This window comes from Dermacentor silvarum, chromosome 3 (assembly GCF_013339745.2).
Source record: "Dermacentor silvarum isolate Dsil-2018 chromosome 3, BIME_Dsil_1.4, whole genome shotgun sequence".
In the NCBI taxonomy this organism is placed as follows: Eukaryota; Metazoa; Arthropoda; class Arachnida; order Ixodida; family Ixodidae; genus Dermacentor; species Dermacentor silvarum.
Window position 1 is genome coordinate 179886330 of NC_051156.1, and position 14861 is coordinate 179901190.

Sequence of the window (14861 nt, forward strand, 5' to 3'; positions counted from 1 at the left end):
GGTAGTGAATGTTGTGACAATTAGTGAGTAACTACGACGACGTCCCCCCCCCCCTTTTTTTTTAATTTTTTTTAGAGAGTGTACAGGCTGTAGATTGTCCAGACGAAAGAGGAGAAAGTATAGAAAAGCAATGTACTCGACAAGATGGCTAAATATACTCCGTTGGTTCTTGTAATCGGTATTGATAAGAGATGGCTGTGTCTTCGTTCTCTTGTCACGTAAAGTGATAGAAAGCTGCTTACGCGCGTGAAAATAAACGGAAATAGCACTTCTCCTCGGGCACTCTTGTCTTGTTGTCCTCTTAAGGTGCGACAGGCCTTTATACGCCCGGGAATTTGTCGGTGCACAGTGGCTTGCACTCGACGGTTTAGAGAGGATTCCAATAAAAAGATATGCTCCACTTTTGCTTTTACAGCGAAGTTGTTAAAGGCTCAGTCTCCGATGGTCGTGTCCGCGTGTATTTTTGTTTTCGTTTTATTCATCTTGCTCAAATTCTCTAGTTACTTGATGCAATTCTGTATCACCGGTCGCGCTACATACAAATGCACAATTCTGCATGCTGTTGTAGATTCCTTATGACGTGTTGCAGCAAAGTAGAACGCCCATTCAACCATTGGAGAGAGAGATAGAGGCAGAGAAAGCTCTTTATTGAAATACAGAGACTTCTGCCAACGTTCGAAATCACAGAGTTCCTTACTGCTCTACCAATGAAGCAATGGCTATATGTCAACAGCATACTTGAATTTAGCTAAATGCACGATAAAGTCGCTTGTTCACGAGAAGCTATGAATATCAGAGAAAACACCTCGTGATCTACTGTCTGTACCGCGTGCCAGTGAACATGGCAGCAAACCTTCAGTACCTTAAATCTCACAAATATTGAAAAGAAGGAGAAAAAAAAAAGGCATCTCGCTATTCGTATAGTGATAACGCCTGTACTAAAGGGCTGCTGTTTCTTCCCACAGGAGATAAGAAGTCCGAAACAACAACAACACCGCCGCCTCCGACCGACGACGACTACTACGACTACCCCGCGACCGTAGACTACGACGCTGAAGCTACCACTACCACAACCACGACTACCACTACAACCAGGAGGCCCGTCACAACATCTACCCGCAGGTACAGCTTCGCTCCCAAGCCCGTCAAGCGGCCGTACGACAGCGGCATCGACGAAGTCGAACTGTCCGCCAGGACACCCAGCGTCATCGTGGAGCAAACGGAACAGAGCACGATCGCGGAAGTCGACGTCGCGACCACCACAACCGAGTTGCCTTCGACGACCACGACGACCACGACCGAAGCAGCCCATACGTCTCCCGAGGCTATGACCGCTGGACGGCCGGCTACGACATTCGCCCCGACCACGAGGCAGCAGCATCCGACCGGCACCGCCTCCTCTACAGAAGACGTCGTAACTGTGACGGCAACCGGAATCACTCCCACGGCGACCACGTCACTGCCGGTGACAACGACAACGGCTTCCGTCGGCCTTTCAGGAAGCGACCACCGCGACAAAGTGGACGTGACGCAGCAGTCCGACTCACCTGCCAGCAGACCCAACGCTGGGCCAAAACAGGGTCAGACAGAAGCAAGCACCGCAACTGCTATGACGCCTTCCACCACAACCAGTACTACGAGTGATGAGACGAACACGCCTCCAAAGCCGACAGGCCAGGATACCGGTAACACGATAAACCTGAGGTCCTGGGAGGAGGGCCGAAAGTGGTCGTCGTCACCACTACCACTACCAGAGCCACTGGAGTTAGCACAGCGTCTGCCACGACAGAATTGCCCTTCGACAGCAACGAAGCCTTGGCGGACGCCGGGTACGTCGCCGGCACGACGTCGCCAAACGAGGTCGGGGCGCCCGTGCGAAAGCCTCTGACCGAGGACGAGCCCGTGAACAGCGTCGAGGACGCCTTGCAAGGAGGCGGCAGGGACAGCATCATGTTCGTGTCGTCCACGCCGATGCCGTTCGAGTTGCACCACAGCTTTGATTTGCAGGACCTCAACAGCGTCTCCGGAGGTAAGCCGCCGTAAAATTGAAGGCGAGCGGGCAGCTTACCTCTGGACAGCTGAAACACGATTTTACGAATTTCTTGCTTTTACAAATTTACCTATCTTGCGAAAATTTAAATCCACAGCGGAAAGATATTGGCTGAACTATGCGATTGCGAACTCTATTTCGCAAAATGAAGTTGACCGGTGAACGCGATTCCACGAAACATTTTACAGGGGAATACGCCTGAGTAATAGATGATAAACATGGTAGTAGGACGCGAAGAAAAACGCACGCAACGGAAAAGATTCGCCCGTGCATGGAAGATCAAAAAGCAAACGAAACAGCGCTGGGAGATTGCCAAGTTCAACGCAAATGTGCAGGGTTTCGCACGGACTAACCCCTAGAGGCCGCACTGCACATTCCCTGCGCCCATCATCTTCAATGGTTTGTCAGCAAGCGACGACGTAATATAGGATAATATACATCGCAATAAATTTGCCCCCCCCCCCCAAAAAAAAAAAAAAAAATACCACCAGAATTTCGACAGAGCATTCATTCTATATATCTGCTATGTACTAAGTAAACTCCGATCTTCTACCTTCCAGTAATCACCGCCAAGCGGACTTGTGGGCAAAAAAACTAAAGAACAAAAAGAAAGAAAGAAAAAAGAACAGATGGCTGTATCGATTTCCAAACACGATAAACGCAATTGGAGCATCTGCTCGTATAGAAGCACCAATGGCTAAAGAAGAAAAGAAAAAAAAAGACAGAGGTCATCGCTCGACGTTATCAGTTTATTTATATTCATAAGTTAGCATGTTCCCTTTCGGCTTCACCTAACGGCCGATCGATGATATCGGTATTAAAATATAGTGCGTTGTAGACTGCCGCCAATCCGTGAGCATTCGCAGACTGAAAAGAAATGCACGTAACGAAGGCATAGAAAAAGATATATATATATATATATATATATATATATATATATATATATATATATATATATATATATACGGTCCGAATGTTTTATGCCTGACCGACTCCATTAGAAACACCGAGAGAAATCACGCCGAACAGCGGCAACATTTGGAGAGTATCCAAATGGGAGGAAAACTAATAACTCGTACTGACGCTCGCCGCGACTGAAGAAACGTAAAAGGGAACAATTGGAGAAGGGCTCTTTCCCAGTTTCCTGAACGCGTTCCGGAAAGCGATAGCGCCGATTTCGTTTTTTTTTTTTTTAATCTTTTTGCTTGACCCGGTGAGTAATGACGCGGCACAGATAACGCCCCGGCAACCCAGCAGCAATCAATGCAAATGAACCGTGTTTGGTGCATCGATGGAACTCGAGTAAGAAAAATAACACATATCGCACCTCTCTTTCTCCTCCTCCCCCCAACCCCCTCACCCACAAAAAAAATAGAAAGAAAAAAAAAAGAACAAAGAAACGAAACACGCAATGGAACATCGTGAAGTCAATATGAAGGCGCGCTTATACCGTCGTCAAATATGCGGAGAAAAAATTACTAAGGAAGAAAGCAAGGCTGAAAATGCTCGCGCCCGCGCAATAACCACGGCCATCGCGAGTCGTTTGCGAGCGAGTTCGAACGACTGGAAAGGAATGGTTATATACTGTGCAGCGATAAAGATAAGCGATGCGAGTTGTCTGTCCTACAAAACGTGCTCTTGCGCAGAAACCATCTCTTATAAAAGAAAATAATAGTTGCTTCGCGGTAAATTTAGCAAGGTGTTAATCCGCGGTTACATGATGCAAAACGAAATATCGCTAGGGAAAAGACACGAACTGAGAAAGAAGTCAACGACAAGAAAGAAAGAAAGAAAGAAAGAAAGAAAGAAAGAAAGAAAGAAAGAAAGAACATGAACGGGAGCTTGTATTGTCTGCTCCTCTCTCTATACGGATGCGTATTTGCTTATCTTTGCTTCAAGTAACAACTGACTCGACCCCGCTACAGACTATACAACATATGGAAGCGAATTAGTGCTGCAATATATTGTGTTAGCCTCGTTCTTTACCTTACGTACCGTGCTTGCCAAGGCACCGTTGGGGCATTGCGCGTGCTTCGGTACGTCGCACTGTCTGATTAACATTATACTGTGGATTCGGTTTACGCGAGGATATGATTAAACTCTCGCGCAACGAATGATTGCGTTGAACAAGCGAGGAATAATGAAAGCTTCGGGGGAGAAGCCGAAACGATGGAAAGGCATTGTTAATTCGCAAAAGAGCAGATCAATTTCATTAAAACAGCGCACTGACGTGCTCCCAGGCGAGTACAGAGAAATGTCTGCTCGTTGATTTTCGTCGCTCGAACGAAAAAAAAAAAAAATTGTGGGCGTGCCTTTGCGAAAGTTGCACAAAAAGAAGCGCGCTCGTCTTGGTCTTCATTAATGCCGAGTGTCGTGTCGACATAATCCCGCGGTTCATTATTTACCGTTGAAACAAATTCCACTACTATAGGCATGCTCCAAATTAAAGGTGTATTAATTACAGCATGAGTCATTGCGCGTTGTCTCGAGCGAAGATTGTTTCCGAGTTATTCTTACATCTTGCTCTGCCATGAATGTTAGGCAATACAGAGACACGGAGAAAAGATGTGGAAATTTAATAACGAGTCATGCCCTACGAGACGCACGATATTGAGATAAAAAATGTGGTTGATCCCTCTTATATAGGAATCGGTATAGAACACGAAAGTGAAACGTGTCTTCACAGAAGTAGTGTAATGCTTAATTGCACATTGATATATAATGTCTATTGGTGTTTTGTGGCTAAAGCGCCCTTAGGCGTTGATGCACCCACGCAGACGCCTGGTGGCAGGTCTCCTCCATCACGACTACCAACGTCGATGACCATGAGCAACCGTCGTGCATATGGAAGCTGCACTACGCTGCACACGCTAGCACAACGCGAAAGACGAAGCACGTAACTGACACACTAATACAACGCGCAAGACAAAGCACGTAACTGAATCGTCACCGAGTCAAATCAGCGCGTACAGCGCGTCGTAATTGCAGCCTCCGCGATCAACTTCAGAAACATTTTCAGAGCTAATTGCGGAGGCCACGCTCCGCTGTGCTGAGTACGGTGAACGCCACCTAGGTGGCGTTGGTAGTGCTTCTTGATGCCAGCGTACCTTCGAATGCTGGCATCGAGGCGTCGTAGTGCTGAGACCACCGAAGCGTTCACTGTCGGTGCGCGTTAGTGTCATAATGCAGTACTTCTCTTTTATTGCGATAGCAATTATATGGACACTCAAAAGCAGATTTCTGCCGTCGGCGTCGCCGTCGCCGTGAGGTTCCGTATGACGTCATTTGGAGAAGAACTCGTCGCCGCGCGCCGAACGCTGTATGTGCGAGTGAAAGGGCGCGAGGGGCGCGTCTTTCACGGGGAGTGAACGCACGGCGGAGAACAAACGCGCGTTCTGCGCCGTGCTCGCTTAAGGGCTGCAGAAGTAGGCGTCTCTGTTCTCCTTCACAATCACCATGTATGTAGAGCAAACGCGCCTTCTTCCGACGAGCGAGAGGCCGTGGGGGAGGGGGAGGGAAGGGAGGCGACGTTTAGCTGCGGCACCAAGTGCCTATTTATATCAGAGGCTCCGGCAACAGTCACCAACGCCGCACGCATTTTGAGCGAACGCGGGCAAAACGCCGATGGCGTCGACAACAGTTCTGCGTGTTGCCGATGCTGCTGCATGTCCAAGTTTATACAGCTGATAAAGCTAATATCATTACTCCGTATAGCTCTCTACAAGTTTGCTATCGCAATTGATGCTTCGCCTTTCAGGTGAAACTGCGACAACTTTTTCTGCTCGTAGGCGGCAGCACCGCCCCGAGCAAGAGCGCGGGTACACGGAGGAGTGTTAGATATATAAGGCGCGTCTGTGTAGCTCTCTGCAAATGCGTTTGTGGCGCAATGGGTTAAACGCTCGGCGATCTATCGTTGCGGACCGAGAGGTCGTGGGTTCCATTTCCAAATTTTGCATGTTAGTGGAACTTTTTCTTCTGGTTTCTTTCTTTGTATTATGTTCTATGACGCATTTCCGTGACGGAAATACGTCAGTGAAGTCTTGGTGGACCCCGGCATAAAACACTTTCGTGTTAAAAAACGCTTGTTGTTAGAGGGTCTGATTAGATCTGATCATTCGAAGTTTTCATTTGCAGTTATGCAACATGTATCCAGGCATTTGGAGCCTGGGGGAGCTCAGCACTGTTAAGTAAGCATATCCAAGAACTCGTGACTAAACGAAGTACTTAGAATTACTGATGAAGGTACACCAAATCAATCAATCAATCAATAAAGAACAACGCGCGGGCTATGAGAGACGTTGCAGTGGAGCGCTCCGAACTAATTTCGACGGCGTAGTTCCATAGCGTGCACGCAAAGCGCGGCATACACGCGTTTTTCTCCACTACGCTTCCGTCGAAATGAGGCAGCCACGGCCTGTTGAGTCGTTCTCAGCACCATAACGCCATCGCCACTGAGCCACGGCGAGGTATATCGCTAGCTGCTGCACCACTAAGTACACACGAGCGTTTGTAATAACATCTCTAACAATGCTGCTTATAATGCACCTGTTTTATTTTTCGACGTTCGCATCCTGCAATTTTTGCTCGTAACTAACGCAGCGCACCCTTACACACTGACGTCTTCGATATAGCAGTGAAAGAGAAAACGTAGCAAGCTTATCCGAAGTGAACATTAAGCGAAACAGTCATTATAGATAAGGTCCACGTAGAAACTGTTGCTGCGTTATAGATTTCGAAGTGCCGTTTCTCATTCCTTGGGGAGAAACATGCAACACACAATGTCGGGTGGCCAGGTTTGAAAGGCGCTTCGCACACTTGCCAGCCTTAGCTCTGTACAATATGGAAAAGTCGTTCGTGGATGTCGGCTTCCCCGTACTCTCTTACGGAGCAGTAAGTACAGCGGAAATGCATTAGTCAGTCTTCATACGCACACAGACGTTGCTTACTCGAGCTTCGTTTGATCTCGTGCAGCATGCCTAATTTAGCGGCTAAAATATTCAGGTTCCATAAAAGCATGTTTCTGCTTACGGAAACGCTGGCTAAACGTAAGCACAGCCGTCAGACCCGCTCTTCCAAATGAAAGTTCCTTGCATTTTTTTTTTGTCAATCTATTAGGAACAACTTAACGGCATTAACTGTTCGATCCCATTCCTAAGTTTTACAATGCTGGAGAAGTAGATATGAAGGTACTCGAATGTCATAGTGAATGTGACCGTTCTGTTGCAAGCAGCAATGAATACGAAAGACGGTTAATGACATCAGTTTTTTTTTTCTTTAATTCAATTATACCCTGAACAGTGTTGCACGGCCTGCTTATACAGGGCGCTAGTACGACCTTCACTTGAATGGCGTTGGAAATACTTTCGCTACAATACCTAGCCCCGCGGACACGCGAAAAGAAAAAAAAAATATTCTGGGGTGTTACGTGCCAAAACCACGATTTGATTATGAGGCACGCCGTAAGTGAGGGGCTTCGGATTAATCTGCCCACTTGGTCTTCTTTAACGTGCACCCAATACACGGTACACGGTCGTTTTTGCATTTCACTCCCATCGAAATGCGGCCACCGCCGCCGGGATTTGATCCCGCGCCCTCATAGCGCAATGCCATATAGCCACTACGCCACCACGGCGGGTACACGAAAAGAATAGTCCCAATTCAAGATAGTTGGCGTAAGTATTGCGTGCCGGGTCTAAATTATTGCTTCACACGAGAGTGTACTAATTCTCACTAATATCGGTTGCTACCGTAACGCACCATTCACTCTGTACCGCACGACGCAAGCTTTGTAGGTTAACACGTGACACGCATTGCCCGTATGTTTTCAGCGTGCCTGGACGAAGCCTCGCTGTACGCCGAGGGGTCCGCCATGCTTTCCTCCAACTTTTGCAATTACTGCTACTGCATTCGCGGCTTAAAGCGTTGCGTCCAGCCTAAGTGCCACCTGGCGGTGAAGGACTGCGAGCCGCAGTTCACCAGCCAGTACGACTGCTGCCCCGCCAGCTATGCCTGCAGTAAGTACACGCTGCGCTTTATGCTTGCACTAACCACTGCGTAGATGCTATGCCTTGCCTAACGCTGACTCTAACTCGAGCTCACCGGAGGAAAGTCGTACGCCCTTTTCTCGTTGTTCCCAGGCCACGGAGTTACAGTAAGCACGGCAGTACACAGTTCGATTACTGCTGATATCGGAATTGATCATCAACAGTGGGCGAACAAAGGAAACCTCGACCAGAAGCCAATGCATCGACAAGGGGAATTGTCTTCATGACTGTTTGTTTGTTTGTTGCGTGCATACGATGAAGGCAAAAGTCTCCTTTTTAGAATTTTGTCTTCTGTCTGAGGCTTCCCTTCTTTGCCTCAAGTTCCCACCTTCGAGCAGATGATTGCTTTGCCCTCTCTGGATTACAGATATCGGAAGTTTTATCAGTGGCGGAGCCTTTTTAGATATCGACTTCAGCTAATATTGGCTTTACACAAATTGCTTTTTCAGGTTACGGTTAGCTGGGAGTACATTATAAGGGAAAATGGAGTGCCAGCAGGTGTTTTTGTGACAGCTGCCTTTGCTGTGTCACACAACCACTTCAGAGAGTCTTTGCGTTCACCAGTGGTGTGTGTTCTAACAAAGTGACCCAGGTTGCACGGAAACTCTCGAAGGTGGAATCAAGTATATGGACAAACAATTATATCCACGACATGATCCATGATTATAACTCCTGCAATACGTGTTGGCAGCACTTGTGTCTTAAAGTATATACTCGCGGTCTCCGATATGAACCGGGAACGGTACCGAAATACCACTTTCCTCCGAGTCACGGAAATGCATTGTATGTATGTACGTATCCACCACGCCGAGCTCGCTTCGTTTGCTTTAATGCTTACGTCAGCTAACAGATGCCGAGGTCTTGAAATAGCTCTACACTTGAGAGCAACGTGTACGGAAGGACGTAGCAGCAACCAAGCATGGCGTGCAGTGTTTCAGTTGTTTGGCTGTGTTGTATATTCCACTACGTCCGCATGACTACGGCCTGCCCAGCGAGTGCTATAGCGTGGCCGCAAGTGCCAGGACGACTGCGTCCGCGCTGTTGTGCACTTGTCTCCCCGCGTAATTGGTTAATTGAACAAAAATGTAAGATAACACGGAAAGCTGGAGATTACCGATTACTCTGCTCGGCGATTCTTCCAGAGTGGCTCACCAGCAAAACATTCTTCTGTTTGTTTTTCTTTTCAAAGCTAGTTTACATTTACCCCCTCAAGCCACCTAATTAGGACATCTCGAATTCTTTGTTTCATCGAAGCGTTGCCGATTTTTCTTTTCTTCCTTTTTTTCGAGTTCAACAACTTCATTCGTCTGCGCTACTATTTGACAGCTGGAAAGGGCGAATAATTACTCTCGAAAAGAAATTTATCTTTGCGTGCTGTGTTGCATCCGCGGTTCAATGTGTTCACCTGGTCGTGCTCGTCTCAGCTCAAGGGCCGAACGCAACGACGCCGCTTCCGCCTCCTTCGACGTTGGCCTCAACTACCACCAGCACGACCACTACCAGCACCACCACAACGACGACGTCGACCACGACTGAGGGGCCGGTCGTCATTCCCATTCAGGGTGAGCAATGACGTGAAAGTGCAAGCTAGGTGCGTTTTGCTAACCGTCTTTTTTATATAACGCGAGAATCATGGCCGTCGGTTTTGTACCGGGTTTTGTAACGCGGACTGATACCGGAAGCAGTGTAACCACTACAAGATCCGTGTCTCTCCCTGTGGCCTCCGAGATTGCAGCGGAAAGGTCAGAACGAATGCGATCTCGGAGGCTATGTTTTCCTTGTGCTTCCTGTCGTAGCCGGAGCTGACACGCGTGACGCGCATATTGCGTCATCCCCTTCCTGCGCAGCGAAACCGCCTTTGCCCTCTGCTATGCACAGTTGCGATTGACTTGTTAGCTGGGCTGTAGCGCAGTCTCGTCTGCAGCGGCTTCAATGGGAAACATGCATCTTTATGACTGTTGATTATGGAACAACAGAATCAATAATGAGAGAGAAATAAGAACAACACATATAGGAGAAGACAAAAGCCAATAACACAGACAAAAATTCGATGATTAAACAATACTTGTTGCCAGATGAGTTTCTTGTTTTCAATTTGATCCGGCTCAGTATCGCACATATGCAGACTGTCACGACTGTTCTCACAACCTCCTCAAGATTCAATAGACCATATTGCGTGTCGATAGTATGTCACTAGACCAGCCCCTGCGGACCCTTTTGAAATCTGAGAAACACCACCGACCACAGTTAAAAAAAAAAAAAAAAACACTGTTCCGAGTTATTGTGAGATAACGAATGAAAGGCAGGTAGGTCGACCAATCTAAGTACACGGGTGTTTTCGCATTTCGCCCCCATCGAAATGCGGCCTCCATGGCCCTACACGTGGGTAAGGGAGGCAAGAAAGATAAGAATGAAAGACGAGAGTCAGTGTGCGCACATCCGCAGATGAATGTTCACTCACGTATAGTAACAGGTGTTCCTATAGTATAGCCCAGTTACCTCCAAGGTATTATCAAGTGTTTCCACTAAGAATGCCTTCAATGTACCCAGGCTGCTGGAAAAAGGGCAACCTGTATCGGGTAGGCGAGCCGATACCTGGCACAAAGGACTGCGAGACCTGCTTTTGCTCCCCCCACGGACCACTGTGCCAACGTATAGAGTGTCCGCCTGTTGCCCTGGACTGTGACCCTGTCATCCCACGAGGACATTGCTGCCCCACCGAATACATATGCAGTAAGTGATGCCGTTTACATGCTTCGGCGTTTTCTTGCACATCACATGTATACTTGACAAATATTGATGCTGGATGAAAATGAGGAGTGTAGATTTGCTAAGAGTGAGTTGACGAAGTATTACAATTATGGACTATTCGAACTTTCACGTGGGCGTGACGTATATATATATTGCCAAAGGGGGCTGCTGTCATTCTTTTTTTGTTCAAAGTAAACAGTAATAGTGACGAATAATTTCCAAGCGAATAGTTCGAATATTTGGGTAATCTGCATAAAACATAATAAACATTTACATGTCCAACAGGTACGACAAAGAAAAAAAATCTTGGCGATGTAGCGGTAAATGCAGAAGTGCGTTATCATTACGTCACACCTCTTTGAAGCCCCAGATCCGCGATTTTCACTCAGGAGCTCGCTCAACGCACGTCCTGCCTCTTTGAGGAGCGAAGTACACCTGACGGTGGTCCGGAGCAGACCACCGTCAACTGCACTATGTGCGTAGCTATGTTATATATATATATATATATATATAGAGAGAGAGAGAGAGAGAGGGAGAGAGAGAGACACACTCTTTTAAGCTCTCCCATCTCCTCTACCTCTACCATGTGGCCGGGTTCCCCACACTTCACACACACACCTTTTACCACTTTGACACTCCTAATGATATACACCGTATTAAGGAGCACTCCTTTTACTTGCAATATGGAAGCACGTTCATAGATGTATGGAAAACGAGTTACTTTCAAAGAGCTGCTATTAAGATACTTTCATATAAAAACGCAAGTTGTTCAACGTTTTTTACAATGCTATCAGTACAGAATATTCGTTTGCAGACTTCTGCTCAGTGTTGTGGTTCAGCATACTTAAAATTTCGCCACCGTCGAGGCCGGCCCGCCTTTGCCCGTCGCGATATGCCACGAAATGCAGATATCGCATGGGACGTTGGATGCACGACGCCGGCAGTTTAGGTGATGTTGCGCGAATTCAGCGCGATGCTTTCTGCGTACGCGCGAGCTTAAACTGTACCGTCCAGTAGCACGCAGACGAATTCACTGTAGTCGTCAGCTGGTCCCCGCGGACGTGAACGCCTACTTCTGCGGCCCTTGATCTAGCCCGTGAGCGTGAACGAACATATCAGCATAGCGCAAACTTCTGGTGACGGATTGCCTCCTGTATACCACGCCAGCCCGTGCCGAACTTGAGCTGTTAGGCCTAAACAGCACTGCGTCGGGTGTAGGCGCAAAGCTACGGCATAGTCTTATATACGGTTTGATGCCGCGTCGACGCAGATTTATTCGCAACCGCGACATTGCTTTCGGAAAGCCGAGATATTGCTTCGCCGGGACAATCTGAATGACTTGAATGATGACCGCGGCTTCCCGCGGCGCCCTAAAAAATGTCGGACGCGGCGTGCAGGAACTTACGTCATAGTGACACCAGTGAAACTGACCTGGTGCATGCATCGACTGCTTAAGTGTCCTTTAAAGGCTGGTAACACATAAACTAAACAATTAACAGCTCTGCATGCTTTGCCAAGATTAGTTCAGTGGTATATCATAACAAATTTAGCCAAAGTGAAATTGCGTTGCAGTTGGTTTTTAACGCAACGCGCGCAGTACTTCCAGCTAGGTCACGAACGAACGCCATGCGCGTTATGAGCGTGACATAGGATTCTTGAAAGCAAAGTAGTGTGCGCAGAATTTTCAAGCAAAGAAACGCAAGCAAGACAGATGATTATTGTTTGGGGACAAAGATGCACCACAGAGGGTGTAAACTAGCTGTTATTAGAGTGTACTGAAAAATCGACGCACAAATGCACCAGGGTGCATATATTACAGTTAAACCTGGATATAACGAAATTGACAAATTCTCGAAAAACGTCGTTATAAAGAGGATTTCGTTATATGCTGGTTCGGCACGAAAATTCGAAAAAAAAAAACACCGCATATCCACGGGGTGAATGATGATGAGTGGGCGAAGCTCCGGAGGGAATCATCGTTAAACCGTGAATCTTCCGTGTAATTCGCCCAGTCTCGCCGCACTAAATCGAACGATTGACTTCCACCAATGACACGCGCCATATGTGACGTCATTCCTATTTTATAACAGCGCCCTTCATTATAATTGCACCATCTCCCGCTTAAGGGGACGCTAGCACAAACACGTTAGAAACGTGCAGTACTCTCTAGTAAGGGGGAGAGGCCACAGCGTTTTACGCAGCCGTTTACACATGCCGGAACGTGCACCGCGTTTGCCGACGCCATCACATGACTGCTGAGAGAGTATAACCCCCGTATTCATAAACGCTCCTCGACTTGAACTTGCCACCGCCTTGGGCAGCGCGTTCGAAACGACTTGAACTTGCCACCGCCTTGGGCAGCGCGTTCGAAACGCGTTGAAGTTCGAACGCGCTGCCCAAGGCGGTGGCAAGTTCAAGTCGAGGAGCGTTTATGAATACGGGGGTAAGGCGGAGAGGCCACAGCGTCTTACACCAGCTTCTTACACGGGCCGAAGCACAAATGCGTTAGAAACGCGAGGGGTCCCTGGTTCGATTCCGCGCTACAAACACAACTTTTGGAATTTTTTTTTTAGGGGCGAAGCTCCTTAGGGTGTGGGTCTGTCCCTCCTCTGTAGTATGTAGTAGTAGTAGTTGTCGTAGTTAGTAGTAGTCGTCGTCGTAGTAGGTAGCCACGTCTACATTTATGAAAAAAAAATTCCGAAAGTTGTGTCCATAGCGCGGAATCGAACCAGGGACCCCTCGCTTCCGATCGCGCGGCGCTAACCACTACGCCACGAAGCGCACATGTACACACGACACGCACAACGATGACAATAAATACCCAACATTAACGAAAGACTGCGCGTTTCTAACGCGTTTGTGCTAGCGCGTTACGGCCCGTGTAAGAAGCTGGTGTAAGACGCTGTGGCCTCTCCGCCTTACCCCCGTATTCATAAACGCTGATGGCGTCGGCAAACGCGGTGCACGTTCCGGCATGTGTGAACGGCTGCAGTAAGACGCTGTGGCCTCTCCCCTTTACTAGAGAGTACTGCACGTTTCTAACGCGTTTGTGCTAGCGTCCCCTTAAGCGGCAGATGGTGCAATTATAATGAAGGGCGCTGTTATAAAATAGGAATGACGTCACATATGGCGCATGTCATTGGTGGAAGTCAATCGTTCGATTTAGTGCGGCGAGACTGGGAGAATTACACGGAAGATTCACGGTTTACCGATGATGCCCTCCGGAGCTTCGCCCACTCGTCATCATTCACCCCGTGGATATGCGGCGTTTTTTTTTTTTTTTCATAAAAGTAGACGTGGCTACCTACTACTACTACACTACAGAGGAGGGACACACCCACACCCTAAGGAGCTTCGCCCCTAAAAGAAACGTTTACCGTATTTACTCGGTTCTACGCGCCCTCGATTGTAACACGCATCCGTTTTCCGTTTTCGTCGAAGCACTCATCCTTGGAATGTCACACCAGGTACTGGATGCGAGGACGCATGTCGTTTCGCACAAGCGCGAGGCATCGGAAACGAAGAGCGAGCGTCACGATGGCGTCGTATAGTGTTACAGTAGAACCCCGCTGTTACGTTCCCGGATGCTGCGTTTTCCCAGCTGTTACGTCGTTTTCGGACGGTCCCGGCACAGCTCCCATAGAACCAAATGCATTCGTAACCCCACTGTTGCGTCGCAACTGCGGGACCATTCCCGCATCATACGTTACGAACTGCCACCCCACGCCGGCCCGAGCGGCCATTTTGACTTTTCATGTCGCTTGGCTTGGTAGCTTGATGATGGCATTGGCCGCCCAGATTGCCGGGGGCGACAACTATGACATATTTTCGGTTTCCGCCAGCAAAAGTATGGCCCTTGAGATCCGTATTTGTTATCTAAGGATGGTGTCTATGACGCGTTGTGGCCCTAAAATTGTTTTTGGCTCATAGATGTTCCGTATAAAGTCCAAGGGCGATAACGCAGTCACCGCGCACCGTATGCTGTATGGGCGAGTAAAAACGTGTGAGGAGAACCG

At 48.1% G+C, this 14861-nt stretch overlaps 2 protein-coding genes across 2 annotated transcripts in view; both read left to right on the forward strand.

The window, feature by feature from the left end:
* The window catches only part of LOC119446156 (mucin-2-like), a 192220-nt gene extending 190332 nt beyond the window's left edge, over positions 1 to 1888 (forward strand). Inside the window, exon 13 of the mRNA XM_049663953.1 lies at positions 966 to 1888. Coding sequence (XP_049519910.1) covers positions 966 to 1888 — 923 coding nt within the window. The remainder of the gene's footprint in view (positions 1 to 965) is intronic.
* The window catches only part of LOC119445055 (uncharacterized), a 32606-nt gene continuing 19570 nt past the window's right edge, over positions 1826 to 14861 (forward strand). Inside the window, exons 1-4 of the mRNA XM_037709382.2 lie at positions 1826 to 2029; positions 7879 to 8064; positions 9519 to 9656; positions 10645 to 10827. Of these exons, the coding sequence (XP_037565310.2) occupies positions 1951 to 2029; positions 7879 to 8064; positions 9519 to 9656; positions 10645 to 10827 (586 nt within the window). The 5' untranslated portion in view covers positions 1826 to 1950. The remainder of the gene's footprint in view (positions 2030 to 7878; positions 8065 to 9518; positions 9657 to 10644; positions 10828 to 14861) is intronic.